The sequence below is a fragment of the Oryctolagus cuniculus genome, chromosome 6, assembly GCF_051225735.1.
Source record: "Oryctolagus cuniculus isolate XC-2025 breed Fujian yellow rabbit chromosome 6, ASM5122573v1, whole genome shotgun sequence".
Classification (NCBI taxonomy): Eukaryota; Metazoa; Chordata; class Mammalia; order Lagomorpha; family Leporidae; genus Oryctolagus; species Oryctolagus cuniculus.
The window spans coordinates 144,001,586-144,020,029 of NC_142872.1; the positions used below are offsets into that span (position 1 = coordinate 144,001,586).

The 18,444-nt window shown below is 40.6% G+C and overlaps 1 protein-coding gene across 3 annotated transcripts in view; it reads right to left on the minus strand.

Annotated features, from left to right (window-relative positions):
* EXT1 (exostosin glycosyltransferase 1) overlaps positions 1 to 18,444 on the minus strand; it is a 309,087-nt gene that overhangs the window by 18,817 nt on the left and 271,826 nt on the right. For all 3 annotated transcript variants that reach the window (XM_089335608.1, XM_002710745.6, XM_089335607.1), the window contains exons 3-7: positions 18,014 to 18,121; positions 12,919 to 13,038; positions 4,813 to 4,945; positions 1,748 to 1,866; positions 22 to 117 (exon numbers count right to left, since the gene is read on the minus strand). In XM_089335608.1, coding sequence (XP_089191734.1) covers positions 22 to 117; positions 1,748 to 1,866; positions 4,813 to 4,945; positions 12,919 to 13,038; positions 18,014 to 18,121 — 576 coding nt within the window. The remainder of the gene's footprint in view (positions 1 to 21; positions 118 to 1,747; positions 1,867 to 4,812; positions 4,946 to 12,918; positions 13,039 to 18,013; positions 18,122 to 18,444) is intronic.

The following is an 18,444-nucleotide window of genomic DNA, read 5'->3' on the forward strand; positions in this document are numbered from 1 at the left end:
TAGGTCCCCTTCGAGTCCTACCTTGCTTTCTCCTTCAATGACAATGACAGGCACAGCAGTGGCAGGCCAGCGGTGTTTGGCCGGTAGGGGCTTGTCACAATTCCAAAGAACTATGATCTGAAAGGAAGGGGGATCATTAGACAGCTGGGTTAGGCTGCCTTTATGTAGGCTTCCAATCCAACTTTTCCCACAGGCAGTGAAGGTGGAGAATGCAACAAGGGACACTTGAAGATTGAATTTTAAAGTGAGTCCACTCCTACACAACCTGCAGAACCTTGTCACTTCAACACGGACAAAGATTAACCTAAAACACTTGTATACCAGGACGGGGGGGGGGGGGGAGGGTAAGCAGGAAAAGAAGCAATTTCTGGGTGCTGGAGCTTAATAAAGTGGTTCTCTACATTCTGATCAAGTTAAATAAAAAATGTATACGGAATATCTGAACATTTGCTGTGAGTGCACACTAGACCAGGCGATGTGAGAGAAATAAAAGAATTCAAGCTAGAGCTAGGCAGAGCTCTTGTTTTGGATTTTCCAGAATGCCTGCTGATTTTATGTCACTTTATAATTTCCAATAAAGGCATTTAGTTCAAAAATGCGTCCTTCAACATGATTTAATTCTTTTCTTACTTGTAAATCTTATATAAACCAATTCACAAATCAGCAAATCACCATTAGAGTACGGGAGTGGTACTGATTTGGAAAATATTGTTTTCAAAGAATCTTCTGCTCCCAATTTTATAAATAGTCACAGTTGCTGTGAAAGAAAAGTTGATGTCTCTGGACACCAATGATTTTGCCTCTTTGATTGGAACTTAAGTCTTCTGGGTCCTTTCAGTAACTTCTCTGATGTTACCCTACTATTTACACATTTAAAAGCAAAATAATATGCTTACATATTCTTTGAAGAATGTGTTGGCTTATGCGTGTGAGCAGGTGTGCATAAGTATCTGCATACATACTACAGCGAACTTCAAAAAGTTCATGGAATGGGGGTGCATCTGGAGTAGCAGTCAAATTGCTGCTTTGGATACCTGTATTCCATATTGGAGAACCTGGTCTGAGCTGTGGCTCTTTGGCTTCCAATCCAGCTTCCTGGCAATGAGCACCCTGATAAGCAGCAAGTGATGGCTAAAGAACCTGGATCCTTATCACCCACATGGGGAACTCGGATTGAATTCCAGGCTCCCAGCTTTAGCCTGGCTCAGCCCCAGCTGTTGCAGGCATTTGGGGAGTGAACCAGTGGATGGAAGATTTCTATCTGTCCCTCTGTCTTTCAAATAAAATGAAAATAAGTAACTAAAGATAAAGAGGCGTGAAATAAAAAAAAAAAGTTCATTTTTGAAAAAAAAGTTTGTGGAAGACAGAATTAGATGATTGTGGCGTTAAAATTTTTTTAAATGTACACATAGCTTTCCATAATATATATTTTTCATCAATTTTGAAGACCGATTGTATTCAGGGCTTTCTCATTTTTTTTTTGCACCAAAATAAACTTATCTTTTAATTCAACTGTCCACAAACTTTTGAAGAACCTTACCGTCTGTGTATCTTAACCTTGTATTAGTGCAAAGGTCTGTCTGTAACATCCCTTACTTGTGGCACATTGCATTCCCAAGAACCAATACATTGATGCGAAGGACATAACGAAGCTTGACAAATGAAAGGGGTGTAGCAGGGTAGGACTGGGGAGCCGAGGGAGTAACAGGTGGGGAGCGAGGTCTGTGGAGGTGGGCACGGCACTCACCTGAGCACAGTACTGGGACTTCGCTGCAGCCACGAGGAGCTTCAACACTGGCTGGGACTGAGAGACCAGGGGGGTCACCGCATGGATGACTGCAGTGAATCTGGACGGGGGCTTTATACCTGAAAGGAACAGGAGAGAGCAGCCTAATGAAGCACTGAGAAACCAGCCTTAGAAAATTGCTTCTTCTTGCTCCATTGCTCACCCTGGAGCCAATGTACCTTCTAGCACATTCTCCCTTCTCACGCCCTGGCAGAACGAAAACCAGGTAGAAAGCTGCTACTGCACTACTGCCTGCATCTACAGGGCTCAGTGAATTAGAGATCAATGTCTGCCCTTCCTGTGCCATCAGCTTCCTCTGGTGATGTTTCCTTGATCTCCCTTTAGGTTCTTAGGCACCCAAAGTCTGAATCCAACCCCTGCCTGCTCACCACGCCCAAGAAAGGTTTTGTTCTAATCTCTTATATCTTAAGATGGATTATGTACATGTGCTGTCTCTCTCTTGCCTGTGTTTTATTCTTAATCATGTAATTAAGCCTTTTTGCCAATTTAATAGTATTTCATGCAATAACTAGCAAGACAGGTTAAAAGAATACTAGGTTTGAATACCAGTTGTACTACTTAATGGAAAGATGACTTAACTCTGTGCTTGCACAGCTGTGAAATGGGGCTGACAGTAACTATTAAACTTACAAGGTTATTGTTAGAATTAAACTAGCTGATAGATACAAAGCACTTAGGGTAGGACTTAGCAAATAATAAGTACTCAATATGTGTTAGCTGCTACTGTCACCACCACCACCATCATCATCATCATCATCATTTTTGGGGAGGAAGCCTCCATAATCCAAGAGTTTCTTCCTTGTGCAGTAGCGACACAGCTGAGAGAAAGACTACATGATGCAGACATCTGCCAGCTGTGAAGGCACAGAAGGATCGTAAATGTGCTTAACCACCACGGCCGCCCAAGGGAGAGAGGAGAGATGGCTTTTCCCCAGTGAGCTTTTCCAGAAGAACTTGCTATGAAGTGAGAAACAGGTGAAGAGCCTTTTAAAACCTGATTAGCTTAGATCCACTAAGTTGGCACTTTAGCAGTTGAAATGAGAATCAGAACATGCAAGGACATTCACGTTAAGCTTTGCTATTGATGGACTAAAGGTTAAAACCAGACTACACATGTTAAAGGAGTATGCAAGTGTTTTGTAAAAAAAAAAAAAAAATCACTCAAGTAGCACTTTAATTGTACATTTGAAAGCTGATTTTTCCACTATCTAGACACACAGTCCACGTTTTGTCAACTGAGAAGAAACACAACAGAGGAACCACCTTTGCAACACAGTGACAAGTCATATGTAGATTTTCCTATAACAGTTTAGGGGCTATCATTTAAACACTTTCAATATACTAACTCCTAATGAAGATCTCAAGGCTCTACAAGAAATATTTAGAAATTCTTATCAACTATTGCCTTAATCTCAGAATTCTAAATATATTACCCAATGTGATGATTCACTTAATTTGATGTAGTCTCCATAACATGTTTGGTTTGAAATAAAGGGCTCTTTGTCATTGGCTGACTTTTTAGGTCATTAATTACTTATCTTAAGGGTTTCAAGCTAAACATGTGTAACTTAAACAAGGGTGGGACAGGTTTGGGTGGAAAACCATAAGCAATTTTGCTACATATCCTGAAAGATGCTTTATTATCCCAGGGTCTTATGTTTGGAACTGTGACTGAGGAGGGTTGTCCCAGATGTCACTAACAGGAGACCAACTAGGGCTTCAAACACATTTGTCCATGGGAGTAACAGGAGCCTTTTGTAGAGCTTTATCTCTGCCCATTCTCTTCTCTCCACTGCGCTTGGATTAAGGCTCCTTGAGAGCGGAGGTTGAACCTTACTTGATTTTTTATCTCTAGCTCTATCATAGCACACAACAGGAGTATAATAGGGGTTGGTGTTCTGACACACTGTGTGAAGCTTCTGCCCATATAGATGCAGTTCTAGTCCTGGTTGCTCTACTTCCAATTAAGCCTCCTGTTGATGCACCTGAGATAGTGGAAGGTGGCTCAAGTGCATTCTCATGGGAGACCTGGATGACACTCCAGGCTCCTGGTTTTGGCCTGGTCCAGCTGTGGCCATTGCAGCCATTTGGGGAATGAACCAGTCGATGGAAGATGTCTGTCTGTCTGTCTTTCTCTCTCTGTAACTCTGCCTTTCAAAAGAAATAAGTAAAACTTTTTTTTTAAAAAAAAGAAGCATATAATAAATGTTAAAAGAATGAATACATTTGCTTTTCAATATATTCTTTTTTTTTTTTTTTTTTTTTTTTTTTTTTTTTTTTTTGACAGGCAGAGTGGACAGTGAGAGAGAGAGAGAGAAAGAGAGAAAGGTCTTCCTTTTGCCATTGGTTCACCCTCCACTGGCCGCCATGGCTGGCATGCTGCGGCCAGCGCATCGCGCTGATCCAAAGCCAGGAACCAGGCGCTTCTCCTGGTCTCCCACGGGGTGCAGGGCCCAAGCACTTGGGCCATCCTCCACTGCACTCCCTGGCCACAGCAGAGAGCTGGCCTGGAAGAGGGTCAACCGGGACAGAATCCCGGCGCCCCGACCGGGACTAGAACCCGGTGTGCCGGCGCCGCAGGCAGAGGATTAGCCTATTGAGCCTATTGCTTATTTCTCCTTATTCAGTTTTTCTTTGGCATAAGATAGAAGTATAGAATTGTGAAAAATAATTAGGGAGAACTCTTGTAACTATTTTATTTTCTATCAAACTTGAAATTATAGCTCACCCATTGTCATGTTCAAAATGATCCACAATTTGGGGATCCAATTTCTCAAAAAGAAATAACTCAATATATTTAATAAAGGGTAGCTGCTCAAATGAGAAATGAGTCCCCCCCCCCCTCCCATTTTGCAATGCTGTGCTGGATTTATAATTCTTGACCTTGATATGCTATTTACAAAGGCTCAGAAAGCAAGCTCCAATGCAGCCTGTTCATCAAGGCTTTAGTTCTGGATGACGTCTTGAGAGTAAGGAAAGGCAGCTCCCTAAAGGACTTCACTTACCTAAATTAGCATAGTAGTAAGGAAAATCTCCCAGATAAGATGAATACTGTGGTAGCACGAACAATCCTCCAGGATGTTTGTTCCATATTAAACTGTTACGTGATATGTGCTTGAATATTCTGTCCTGAATAATCTAGAATACAAAAGCGTAACACACCATGAGGATGAGATTCTGATGAGGACCAGGCTTAACCAAGTTTGAGGGACGAGTGCTGATGGTATACAGCAATGCCTACCTGCCCGGTCCCCTGCTGCTAATTCTCCACTGATAAAAATATCTGTCAGAGGAGAAGTGACAGAGTAATGTAAAAGAGGGGAAAGATGAATGATGCCTATTCAGATTTGCTGTTTAACTTCCATTCCACCGTCAATTCTATCTTGTCTTTCTACGGTTCGTTTCAAGATAGAGTACGCAGAACAGTTACTCTCTCCTTGTTGGCTGAGTATCTAACAGCAGCTCCAGATGCCGATCAGGGAATCATAGAGCTGTCAATGTGGACCACGTGGAGAATGAACTGGAAGGGTAGGAAAGGGATGGCACATCTCAGGACTGTTGAGGCTTTGGTTTGTCCCTTTAATTAATTTAGGAGGTAGATTCATTTGGGAGTCATATTTCATTTTCCTTTCTAAGTCAGTTGCAGGATTTTGACTACTGAACTTAATTGAAGTTTTTCTATATTTCACCTCAAAAAGCAGTGAGTTAACAATTGTTCAAAACATTGTATGTAAAAGGACAAGAATCACAGCATTCAAAGACTAGCAATAGTCAAACTAGTTCACTAGTTTCTTTGGAGTTTGGGACCTCGCAGGTCATTAAATTCTACATTTAGACTCAGGCATTCTCCCATCTGCAATCATTTGTCAGGTGATCGTGATTAGTCTACTTTACAGTTTTCTCTCTGTGACTTTCTAACTCTTGTAATTACACTATCCACTCATTAAGGTATGATGTGTCAATTAATTAACTTGATACAGAATTTCATATTCTCAGCAATATTTTGTACTTAAAAAAGGGAGAAAAATCCTGAAATAAGTCTTAAGAGATTTAAGACCTAAATCACCATTTTCCAGAGTCTTATTTAATGCAGTGATTTTAAATACAGACTATTTTAACGGGAGTTTTATTATTTGGTCAGGTTATTAAACCTTCATTTCATCTCATCTGGTGACTAGATAAGTAACAAATATGAGCTATATTTTCTGTGCAAACCTTGTATTTATTTTCCTAATGACAAAGATTGAAGAAAGCAGTGAAGAAACTTAGAAGAATACAAATATCTTAATTCAATGATTTTTTTCATTTTATCTTTTATTCTGATTGAAAATACTAACTTTTATGGCTGCATAGAGCCTTCTGATTTAGTGGAAATTTTAGAAACCTTGTTAAAATCTTTGTGATACAAGAAGGATGTGTTAAAATGTTGTTTTCTAGGCATTACTTATGGGAAAATTGTCATGGTTGTAAAGGGTTTTGACATGGTTAGCAATTTCACTTTGTACATCAATTATTTCAGTTTTTTTATTATTTGTACTATCCAAACCCACAATCTATTTATTTCCATTTATAGTTGTTCATTCAGATCTTCCTTGTTTTTTTTCTTTCCAAATTTATGTACCTCTGGGCATGTGGTCATTTAAATAAGTTTGGATATCAAGACACAGAATAGATTAACAAACGACAGTACTGTAAATCCAACCTACAAACAAATGACGTGACACTCAGAGCTGTCACAAAGCAGGTCGTCACGCACTTTGGTTCCCTGGGTTCCTCATTGCCATAGGCTTTTTGGTCCAGGAAAATCATGCTGTTATCTTTTAGAATGTAAGGATATGCTAAGCATAAATGGTGCTCTTCTTCCATACAGAAGGCAGCAGCTCAGACAGGAGCGTAATAGGCAATGTTGAGTCCAACCTCAGTCAGGCAAACTTCTACCTTCAGGGCCCCTTTTCCCCATTCATAATAATAGACTGCTGTATTCATTACGACAAGCTCTCAGAGTTGAAGAACTACCTACATTTTTATACTTAAGACTTGATTTTTGCTTTTTTATAAAACAAAATCTCATTCCTGTGTTTCTTTTATTATGCATAGTTTAAAAAATTTCTACACAGCTATAATATTGTAGATGTTATCGATTTTAGGTATTTCCCATATTATTCATAGCATTCCTGGTCTACTTATCCTAAATGACCCATCAAAGCACCTTTTTTGTCTCATACAAAGCAATGAATATATTTATGAATAATTTCCTCACATTTAGGATTGATTCTTTAGCATTTTGTCAAAGAGTGTTAATACTTTTAAGACATTCATACTTACTGTCAAGCACATTTCTAAAAGGTGTGTTATCAATTGCCTTCTCAAGAATATGGAAACAGAAAGATCATTTTTCCCCTCTCCTGATGTTCAGTCTCCCTCTTGCTACACTAGAGAGCTCCCAGAATCTTTCTCTGGCACCCAGAGCATATTGTTTGTTGTAATAGAAGACTTCACATTTAGAAGTTGACCCTTCTTTGACTATACAGAAAATAAACACACACAACATAGAAGATTTGTGTGCGTGTGTTAAGGTCCCAAATAACATGCTCAATAAGGACAGAATCTCTTATTAATGTGAATTTAAGGGGAAGAATGACAGGCTCCTTAGTATCCTTTCTTATGTGCCATCTGTTTTACAAAACAATGTAATACTGGTGACAGGTAACTGTCCTTCTATGTGGCCCTGGCTCAGTCTCTTGACCAAAGCAATGTTGCCTCACTTACAGAGTGCCACCATATGCTACTTCCCTGTAAAACAAACCAATCATCTATTTCCATTGTCCCATTGACTTTCATTATCTTAATGATTTTAAATATCTTGTATAAGAGTATCAACAAAACAGGTTGAGTATCCATGGCTAGAGAGTGAAGAGGAAAATGGACAGCACCTTATGAAAATACACTAAATATGTGCTTTCCAAGTTACCCTGAGTTGTTCTCTTACATCATTTCAATTCATGGCCTTTTCCTTTGCTCACCTGAGCTTCTATAGTTCAAACCTTTATGACAGGTTATTGTGCAATATTCTGACAAATAATGGCAGTCATGAAAGAACATTCTTCGCAGCATTTTATCATTGTCCTATTGTTACTTCTCAATTTGCACAAACACAAAACTGAACCCCAAAAAGTCTGGCACTGAGTAAGCAACTCCCTATTCCAAGATACCGAATTAGGAAATTTTAATCAGAGGAGAAAAATATACAGAACCCCCCAGTATGCTGCACAATGAAATGTACAAACTTGACCCTGTCACTGGAGAGAAGGATGAGATGTCCTGTTTTCAATTTTAAGCACTACCTACAGCTCGAGCTCATAATCTCCAACAACTCAGTAATCTCATCCCCACGGCCTAGAACACTGCAAGAAACATAGAAGGACCCGGAGATCCAGAGTCTCAGTACAGAACAGTCAAGGATCCCGAAGCCCATGTTGCCTAAGGGTAACTCTGCATTATCTTCATACTTTGGGAAATCAACCTTTGACCAGACACTTAAATCACCTAAAATCTACTCCAAGTGGGCATTTTTCATATGTGATACTTAAAAATTTGTTTTTATAAAGCACATTGGCTCTGTTTATTTGTATATGTGGATGATATTTTCTCTGCTTTTCTGCTTATGCTGAATTCTGTGGTTATCTGAGTTCTGAATTAAGACAGAAGCTGAGTGGTATCTCACAGGCAGTTTGGTTGAGAGGTTAAATCATTACAATCCACTCTTGGAACTATATAAAGAGATTTGACAGCTGTTATACATTTGAATGAAGTATATGGTTTTTTGGTGTTTTAAAAAACAACTGTGTTACTAAAGAATTACATGACTTAAATCCAAGGTAAAGAAGGGTTTTTCCAGGTTCAGAGATGACAACAGCTTGAGTTAAGATCTTATTCTGATGAATGCAACACATCTACTGTTATTACAGTATAATTGAGCACTGCTGACTTAAAAGTCAAGAGACCAGATCTATGCAATATAACTTTACTCAAAAGAAATGTAATTAATGAGATACCATCTTTTATCTGGCAAATTAGCAAGGTTATATATGTGTGTGTTTTAATTACAATCATTAAGACTGACAAACAATGCAAAAAGAGAGGGTCTCCCCAAGACAGCTTGCAAGACTCTGTTGATTTATGAAGAATAATTTGGCAAAATACACTATGAGCCTTAGAAACAGATGTCTGTATTTTGGTGGGTGCTGTGGTACACCTAAGTTAAGCCAATGCTTGGATACCCACGTGTCATTTCAGTGCCTGCTTCAAGTCCTGGCTACTCTGTTCTTCCATCCAGTTCCCTGCAAATGTGCTGGAAAGCAGTGGTTGATGGCCCAAGTACTTTAGTTCCTGCCACCCACATGAGAGACCCAGATAGAGTTCCTGGCTGCTGGCTTCAGCCTGGCCTATCTCTGTCACTCTTTCAAATAAATAATCTTAAAAAAAAGGAAAGGAAATGCCTATCATACTGACTCTGTAATTTTACTTCAGGAACTCCATCCTAAGTGGACAGGAAGAAATGCAGTCTAAGAAACATGTAGAAAGTCATTTCTTGGATAAAGACATTATCCACACATCTCTAAATCAGTAATAGTTAGAAACAACATTAGCAGGAAGACTACTTAAACAGACTGCTTAAGTAAATAAGGGTTCACCATAGGATGGCATTTAACAGTGAAAAAAACTAAAAACATATGGTCTGGGTATATTAGATGTGGACAATTTATAGGACAGAGTTAAAAGGCCAGACATAGATCCACAGATGCATAAAATACCAAGGAAGAGAAGAACCTGAGAAATGTGTTAGGGCAAGTAGATAACAATTTTAAAAAAATGGTAGATTATTCAAGAGATATCTTACATAAAAGTAAACTAGATGAATTAGCTACATAAAAAAATTAATCATGAAAGTGCTGGAAAAATATAAAAACAACATATTTGTGTGCACATACATATATATAAAATTATGAATTGAAAAGTTCTTTCTAAATAGCAGCAAGTAGAGAAGCGACAGATTAAAATATTGCCTCATCATAAAGCAAAAAGGCATAAATTGGGGAGAAAATTTGCATTAGAAAGTCAAAATGTTAATATTTTTAATATAATGAGCTCTTAAAAATTAATGAGAATAAAATAGAACAACAATATCATGGCCATTTCTAGTTCTTTCTTTGTGAGCTGCCTGAGTAAAAAAAATAAAAATGAAATGAAGAAAATGACTTGCCATTTTTAAAGATATAATGTCCAAAATTAGTGAAAGTGAAAACAAAAAACCCAAGATAATCAAAATGGGTTCTCTAATATATGCTGCTTGGTATATAAATTAGTTAAGTTCAATCACAGGAAAATTGACAAATTGCAGTAGAAATCTTAGCTTATTTGTTGAACCAGGAATTCAAAATCAAGGAATTTAAACAAAGGAAGTAATCTTAAAACTGTATGACAATTTCGCTTTGAGACTATTTGTTTGATAATGTGTATAATGATGAAAACCAAAAACAACTGAATATACCCAAATTGGAGATTAATTCAACAAATTAAGTGATGTAATGGTGACATTTCATATGGCTGTTAAAATAATAAAAACAAAATATCAACATATAATTAAGCATAAAAATTTTACATTGCCAGTATAGAAAAACTTTTTTAAAAATGTATTTATTTGAAAGACAGAGAGGCAGAGACAGGGATAGAAGGAGAGCTCCCATTTATTGGTTATTCCTCAAATGCCTGCATTAGCTGGGCTGTGCCAAGCCAAAGCAGGGAGATGAGAACTCAATCCAGATCTCCTACATGAATAGCAAGAACCCAATTTCTTGAGCCATCATTGCTCCCTCCCAGTGTCTGGGCTGGCAAGAAACTGGAGTTAGAAGCTTGAGTCAGGCATTGAACCCAGGTATTCAGATATGCGACAGACACCTTAGTTACTAGGCTAAATGCCTGCTCCATAGAAAGACCTTTTAAATTTAAAATTAAAATAAATTTTAAGTTTATACATAACAATGAAGGCATAAATATTTACCTGTATATGTATTATGTCAGTCATTTTTTATATGAGTAGATTATTTTATTTTTAATGCTTCAAATATTTTCCATTGTTTTCCAAAATTTACATAAGAAGCACTCTCTACTCCAAAAAGAAATGTGGGGCTGCGCTGTGGCACAGCGGGTTAACACCCTAGCCTGAAGTGCCAGCATCCCATATGGATGCCAGTTCTAGTCCCTTCTTCCAATCCAGCTCTCTGCTGTGGCCTGGGAAAGCATTGGAAGATGGCCCAAGTCCTTGGGCCCCTGTACCCACGTGGGAGACCCGGAAGAAGCTCCTGGCTCCTGGCTTCAAATTGGCGCAGCTCCAGCCGTTGCAGCCAATTGGGTAGTGAATCAGTGGATGGGTGACCTCTCGCTCGCTCTCTCTCTCTGCCTCTCCTCTCTCTGTGTAGTTCTGACTTTCAAATAAATATATAAATCTTTAAAAAAAAAAGAAATGTAATAATATTCAGCTTTTTTTTTTTTTAGTAATTTAAGACTTTTATTTATTTATTTGAAGGAGTTACAGAGAGGAGGATAGAGTGAGAGAGAAACAGATCTTCACTCCCCAAATGGCCACAATGGCTAGGGCTGGACCAGACCAGAGCCAGGAGCTTCCTCTGAGTCTTCTCAGAGCCATCATCCGCTGTCTTCCCAGGCACATTAGCAGGGAGCTGTATCAGAAGCAGAGCAGCCGGGACTCTAACTGGCACCCATATGGGATGCCCCCAATTTTCAGTTTTTTAAGAAATGTCCTAGGAAGGGTCCTGCATAGAAAACAAGACTGCTGCTTTCAACAGAAGTGAAAACTCAACCGATTTTCATTGAGGAAAAAGCAAAGGCTGCTTGCAACAAAGAAGCCCCTGGAAGCCACTGTGACCCTTCATGGGGATGGGCCTGGGTCCCAAAGAGCTCTTCCACTTAGTTCCAGGATGAAAAAAATGCACATGGTGCCTGAAAGGATACTGATGGGGGTTCACCTGCAGGTAAGAGCAGGAGCACAGGTGAGGCTACAGGTGGAGAAGGGCCCCGTGTGCCCGAGGCACAGCCCACTCTGGCTCTGACACTCGGGATGGTATGAAAACAGAGACGTAGACCTACAGGGAGACTCTAATTTCCTGGGTATTAATCTGACTTCTCAGTGTATGCTCCCAATTACATTAGCTTTTGGAGCAGTAAATACTTTTCCAAAGAAAATACTTGAAAAGTGAGGCCATAAATGCCCCCAGCTCATTTGTGAACAGCCCAGCACCACCTCAACACTCCACCTCACCAGAGGACGTCTACTCTCCTGCCCAAAAGCCGGTAATTCATGATGTGCAGTTCTTCAATCTTTTCTTAGCTCTTTGCATTACTTTGCTATAGCCTCAGGCCATTCCTATCTGCTCTGTTGCCAATGGTTTTAATCATCTCAAGGCTTCCCTTTCTCTTTCTCCTCCTGTGTTAAAAAAGGCAACTTGAAGATGGGCACCCATCTGCCTGTAAGATTTTCTCTCATAAATTTTAACCCCTTCTGCAGCAGATGGGTGCAACACCGATTTTGATCTTAATTAAACCTTGCAACATTGATCCTGGTCAGCTGGGTTTTATGCTTTAAGATTAATTTTGCTGTTCTCCAGTGCAATGAGACTATGGGGCTCAGTAAACTGCTCACATTTTTTGGAATGAAGAGGATTATCCTTTACGCTATCTTTTTTTCTAAATGAGCTCCGGAAATATGTTTTCAAAGGGTGCCATTGAGTGTGAATGACAGGAAGAGAGTCATTATCCATGGGCTCTTGAAATGATGTAAGACAGAGACAATCTTGGGGTCAAGGAATATAATTTCTCCTTATGGCAATATTCCTCTTGGAGTTTTTCAGAAACAGGGGTTTTACTTGGGCATGGTCAGGCAGGTAAAAGAGGGTTAACTGACATATCCAAGTACATGAAATGTGGTTTTATTGAAGCTGATCAATCACACATTACTAATAACAAAACAAAAGGCTGAGAGACATATATAAAGGCCCATTCTTCAAGTTCAAGATCCAAGCAGTCTCACTTACCTCTAGTGTAGTTAATACAATCTTCTCAACTGAAGAAAAATAAGCCTCCCACAAGAATTGTGTCTGCTGTCTAAGTGCTAGGATTTTATCCTGATGAATAGACCTGATTGTAGAAGGAATCTGTAACACAAGGTGAACACACACTAATTATAACTGTAAAACAAAAAGATGCATGTGACTGAAACAACCCAACTGCAAGAGGCTTTTATTCACAGCATTCAACTTCTGGCACACAGACCTACCAAATATTGCCAACCTCTGAGTTGAAATGTCCTTAAGAAGTGTCAGGTACAAAGAACCCTGAATGCGAACCGGACTCAAAGACTTCCAATGCATGAAAATTATGTATTAACGTAGCTCAGCTCTAAGGCTCCGCAGCAGCGTATCACTGCACAGGTTGTTCCTGCAGTCACAATTGCTGTTTCCTCCTTTTAGAGTCCCAGAAATCCTTGACCCTGTACACGGGCAACTGAGTTTTGCAGAAAGGTAGTTTTAGCCTTAAGGGAAGCCCAAAAGACTTCATCTCTAAGGACGTTTAAGATCTGTCCCCAGGAATTACAAAATAACTGCAAAAGGTCTTCTTAGATAATCTAACTCAATCTCTCAAATGTCATGTATTTTTAACCGTCACCACTCTCTACGAAATAATTTTATAGGAAGGATCTATGTCTTTTCATTTTGCTACATATTTTAAGCCTAGTAGAGTGGCTTTTAGGTAGTACCTATTCAAGAAATAAGAGTTGATAGAGTATTACCATTTGAGGCCATCATAGGGATATCATTATTTTTAATAGCAGTATAACTTAATGGGTAAGTATAAGGGCACAGGTGTCAGACAAAAGACAAAAGTGAGATTCTAGGCTCTACCATTTACTAGCTGGGTTCCCTTGGACAAGTTAGATGATTTTTTTTTTTTTTTTTTTTTTTTTTTTTTTTTTGACAGGCAGAGTGGACAGTGAGAGAGAGAGAGAGAGAGAGAAAGGTCTTCCTTTGCCGCTGGTTCACCCTCCAATGGCCGCCGCGGCCGGCGCGCTGCGGCCGGCGCACCGCGCTGATCCGATGGCAGGAGCCAGGAGCCAGGTGCTTTTCCTGGTCTCCCATGGGGTGCAGGGCCCAAGCACCTGGGCCATCCTCCACTGCACTCCCTGGCCACAGCAGAGAGCTGGCCTGGAAGAGGGGCAACCGGGACAGAATCCGGCGCCCCGACCGGGACTAGAACCCGGTGTGCCGGCGCCGCTAGGCGGAGGATTAGCCTAGTGAGCCGCGGCGCCGGCCTAGATGATCTTTCAAATACTCCATTTCTTCATTTATAAGATGATAAAAACAGTTCTAACATCATAAAGTTGTAAGGTAGATTATGTGAGTATTTAGCACAGAACCTGATCATGGGAAGCTCAATTAAGATATATTATGGGGGCCGTTGCTGTGGCACAGTGGGTTAACACCCTGGCCTAAAACGCCGGCACCCCACACGGGTGCCGGTTTGAGACCCAGCAACTCCACTTCCAATCCAGCTCTCTGCTATGGCCTGGGAAAGCAGTAAGAAGATAGCCCAAGTCCTTGGGCCCCCACACCCACATGGGAGACCCGGAGGAAGCTCCTAGTTCCTGGCTTCGGATCGGTGCAGCTCCAGCCGTGTGGCCAATTGGGGAGTGAACCATTGGATAGAAGACCTCTTTCTCTCTCTCTCTCTTTCTCTCTCTCCTTCTTTCTCTTTCTCTCTCTCTCCTTCTCCTCTCTCTGTGTAACTCTGACTTTCTGACATTAGGATTATACTCAAAGTTGGACTGCTTGATTCGATTCAAAGTTGGACCAAGTGCTTAATGTCTGCATGTTAATTTGCTTGGATCTGTAGCTCTGAAATGTACTTTCTGGGTTCCTGGCAATGCTCTGGACTTGCTCCCTATATTTACCTATAGTTCAAGGTCTATTTCATCTGAGGAATCTCTATTCTTAGGGGAGATTCCTTGTGACTGGCAACTGCCCTTTTGTGCTCACCTCTTTCTGCATGCTCACCTCCCTAATGCATGACTAATCAGAGAGCTCAGACCAAAGGGGGAAGGCTCTGTTTGCTGCTTTAATAGGAAAGTTACTTGTGGCATTTGACTAAGCCTGTGACTGAGTTTCCACAAGGGTGAAGGGTATGGCAGCACATTATTTGATTCAGAACTCCTCTCAGGAAGAGCAATGGGACTGACCCACAGTAAGAACAGAAGGAAAAGCTCAGTTGCTGAGGCAAGGTCTAAAACCAGATATTAAGCCTTGGCCCCAAACTCTGTATCTGGATTCAGAGCAATGAAAAAACACTAGCAGGCAAATAAGAACCTGAAATCAGAGGTCAAGGTCAAATGGGTATAAAACATCCTTGGAGAAGGTACGGAAACCATGCACATTAGTAAGTCAAAGAAATTTTATTTTTATTTACTTATGAGAAAACCACCTACATTGCCAAAGAAAGACTAGAAAAAAATTATCCTGTACATGATCAGCATACCCTTTTCAAAATGTCAACTGTATTTTCTAAGAGTCATATGAACTGGCATCACTGTTTCATCGTGGCCATAAGGAACCAATCCATTAGGAAAATGCATTAAGCTATTAAAACTATGTGGCCACCATAAAATTAAGTCTGCAGAGCTTACAAAAGGAGAAAAGGACATCACAGATTCACCCATGAATACACTGCCCTCTCTCATATTTATATAGCTGCATCTTGACTTTGCTACATCACATGCAAGATACTCTGCTGGTTTGTGTCTGACACTCTGCAAAGTGCAATTCCAATTCCAATGGACCAGAAGACAATTCCAATGGATTGGAAAGACAGAGTTCCAAGTTCTCATGGCATTTTGCTATTGGTTATTAATCTCCTTGACTTAAGAGAAAGGTAGGGCAAAGTGACAATCTCATTGCCGTTTAGCCAGTTTGAACTGAAGTTGCAGAACTCAATGAAGCCTTAGTAAGGTCAGGTATGGCTACAGATCTAATGGAATCTACCAAAACAGATACAGGAAAGCCACAGTGAGCTCTCTTGGTGACATGATGACAAGAATACATGCAAATAAAAACATCTTAACTGTTCTAAAACAGGAAATGAAAATTTGTACTATAACAAAAACATTTCCCAGAGCAGACATTTGGGCTCAATGCCAACTCCTTAAAACCATTGTTAACGACAGTATGGTTGCTGTTCAATATGAAGGCAGCTGTACAAAGACAGACTGCATGTGGGAGGAGAAAAATACCAGCAAGTTTGGGTGCAAGGGGGGTTGAATGAAAACAAAAATCTTCAGAGTCAAGCCAAAAAGTTGCTTCAGGAGGCTAAATGCTCATCAACTTTGGTGAAATGGCAGCAACCAGAAAACCAAAATGTCACCTGGAATCTCTCTCTCAAGATCAAACTCCTAAGTTGTTTCAAACCAAATTCACAGGTACAGGGCCGGAGCTGTGGAGTAGTGGGTAAATCTGCCGCCTACAGTGCTGGCATCCCATATGGGTGCCGGTTCAAGTCCCGGCTGCTCTACTTCCGATCCAGTTCTCTGCTATGGCCTGGGAAGGCAGCAGAAAATGGCCCAAGTCCTTGGGCCCTTGTACCCGCAAAAGAGACCTGGAGGGGGGCTGCTGGCTCCTGGCATTGGATTGGCCCAGCTCCAGCCCACCTCTGGCCATTGTGGCCATCTGGGGAGTGAGCCAGTGGAAGACCTCTCTCTCTCTCTCTCTCTCTCTCTCTCTCTCTGCCTCTCTGTAACTCTGCCTTTCAAATAATTAAATAAATCTTTAAAAAAATTCACAGGTACGTGGGCACATACATGGAGGGATCATGCCTAATATTCCTCATGTCCTTTACTTCTAAAAACCTCCTTCCATGAGTGTGTATGGTTTAGAAAAAGAAAAGAAGAAAAAGGCCATATGAAAAAGCACTGCATATATCACTTTCATTTGGTTTTTTCCTACTGAATGATTTAGGCATGCAAGATTTCTGTGTGTGAATTCTTCCTCAGAATTTCTGCAAGGATTTCCTCAAGGAAATCAGAATAGAGAAGCATTGCCAACAATGTAGTCCTTGCCCCAAAATGCCAGGCTCTTTCATGAACACCTAAGACACTGCATTATATTTAGGGCAGAACCATCCCAAATGAACACAATCTGCCATACTGCAGATGACATTTCCTTCTTGTACCTGAGGTCCCAGACCTAAGTGGTGAGGACCACACAAAAGGAACATTTCGGGAGCTGGGGACACCTGGGCTTGTCAGCTCCTGGCCCTCTCAGTTACACATTTCACCTGTAATTCAGGGAGAGCGCTCCAGCAGTTCAGAAGGATAGCCCATGACAAAGAAATGCCATTTTTTAGACATCTTTTTTTAAAAAAGGACATAAATGAAGTCATTCTACAAATATTTGTGATGGTTTGGAGACACAGTATATAGTACCATGAAAGAAAAACATTAAAATATTCCATAATTTTAGAAAGAAGGAGTAGACTTTTAGTTGAGCCTAAAACATTATCAGACAAAGGGACTTTAGAATTTCTTCCTGGCTAGTCCCACCCTCTGAGTCCTTTGTGACTATTGTTAATGTCCCTCCCTACACAGCTCCTGGGCCATTCAGACTCTCTTAGAGGATACTCTTGATAACGTACATCCTAAAGATAACACCTGCTCAGGCTCCCCGACTGGATCATCTGAGTAATGATAACACCAACAACAAAAACCCAGCCTAGAAAGCTCTCTCTTTCTGAAAATCAATCTGAAGCCAAATGCGGCGACAGGAAAAAGGAACATGAAGTTGCAGGGTGCTGTAAAGTCTCTCTGCTTTCATTTCTACAAAATTCTGGTTAGGGATGGGATGGAGATTCACCACCTGTCACCAGCCAGGCTCACGTTCTCAACCAGCGAATTCTCCTTTCCAGACTCTATCCCACAGACCTGGGCAGATTTTGTGGTGGGAAGTGAGCGATGTCCTATTAAATGACTTCATATTCCCCATGACACAGGCAATTTTCTCCCGATAAGGTTTCTTTTCTAGAGCTGACCTTTCGGATTCATCTTCTTCGCAAGTGTGGACGGGGCGGCCATATCTGCACCTTGCTTACCTGTAATAACAATCTCTCGTCGCCTATGACGGCAGCTTGGTTCCAATTAATCACTTCAGAGAATGGCAGCTCCCATCCATTGCTGAGCATTACAGGGACGCAGGCGGCCTGAGCAAAGAAGGGACCACGTGAGTGAGCGGAAAGCAACGGCGGATTTGTTCCAATTGCAGTGAAATCAGGACGAATTCAATTATGGGCATTTCTGGCGCTGCATGGTTACTGGACGGCTCAGGCCAGAAGGAAAGCAAGCATTTGGGAGTTATTAAGTCACATGACGGCTGTATGTATCCAGGCTAGCTAGATCTTAATATTTGTAAGTCTTGCCCTAGAATGCTAAGACCCTATTTCTATTCTAGTACATGGTTTGGCTGACCTTACTTCCATCGAAACAACCGGCCTCTCTGCAGAAGTTTTATCGATGTAACAAAAGC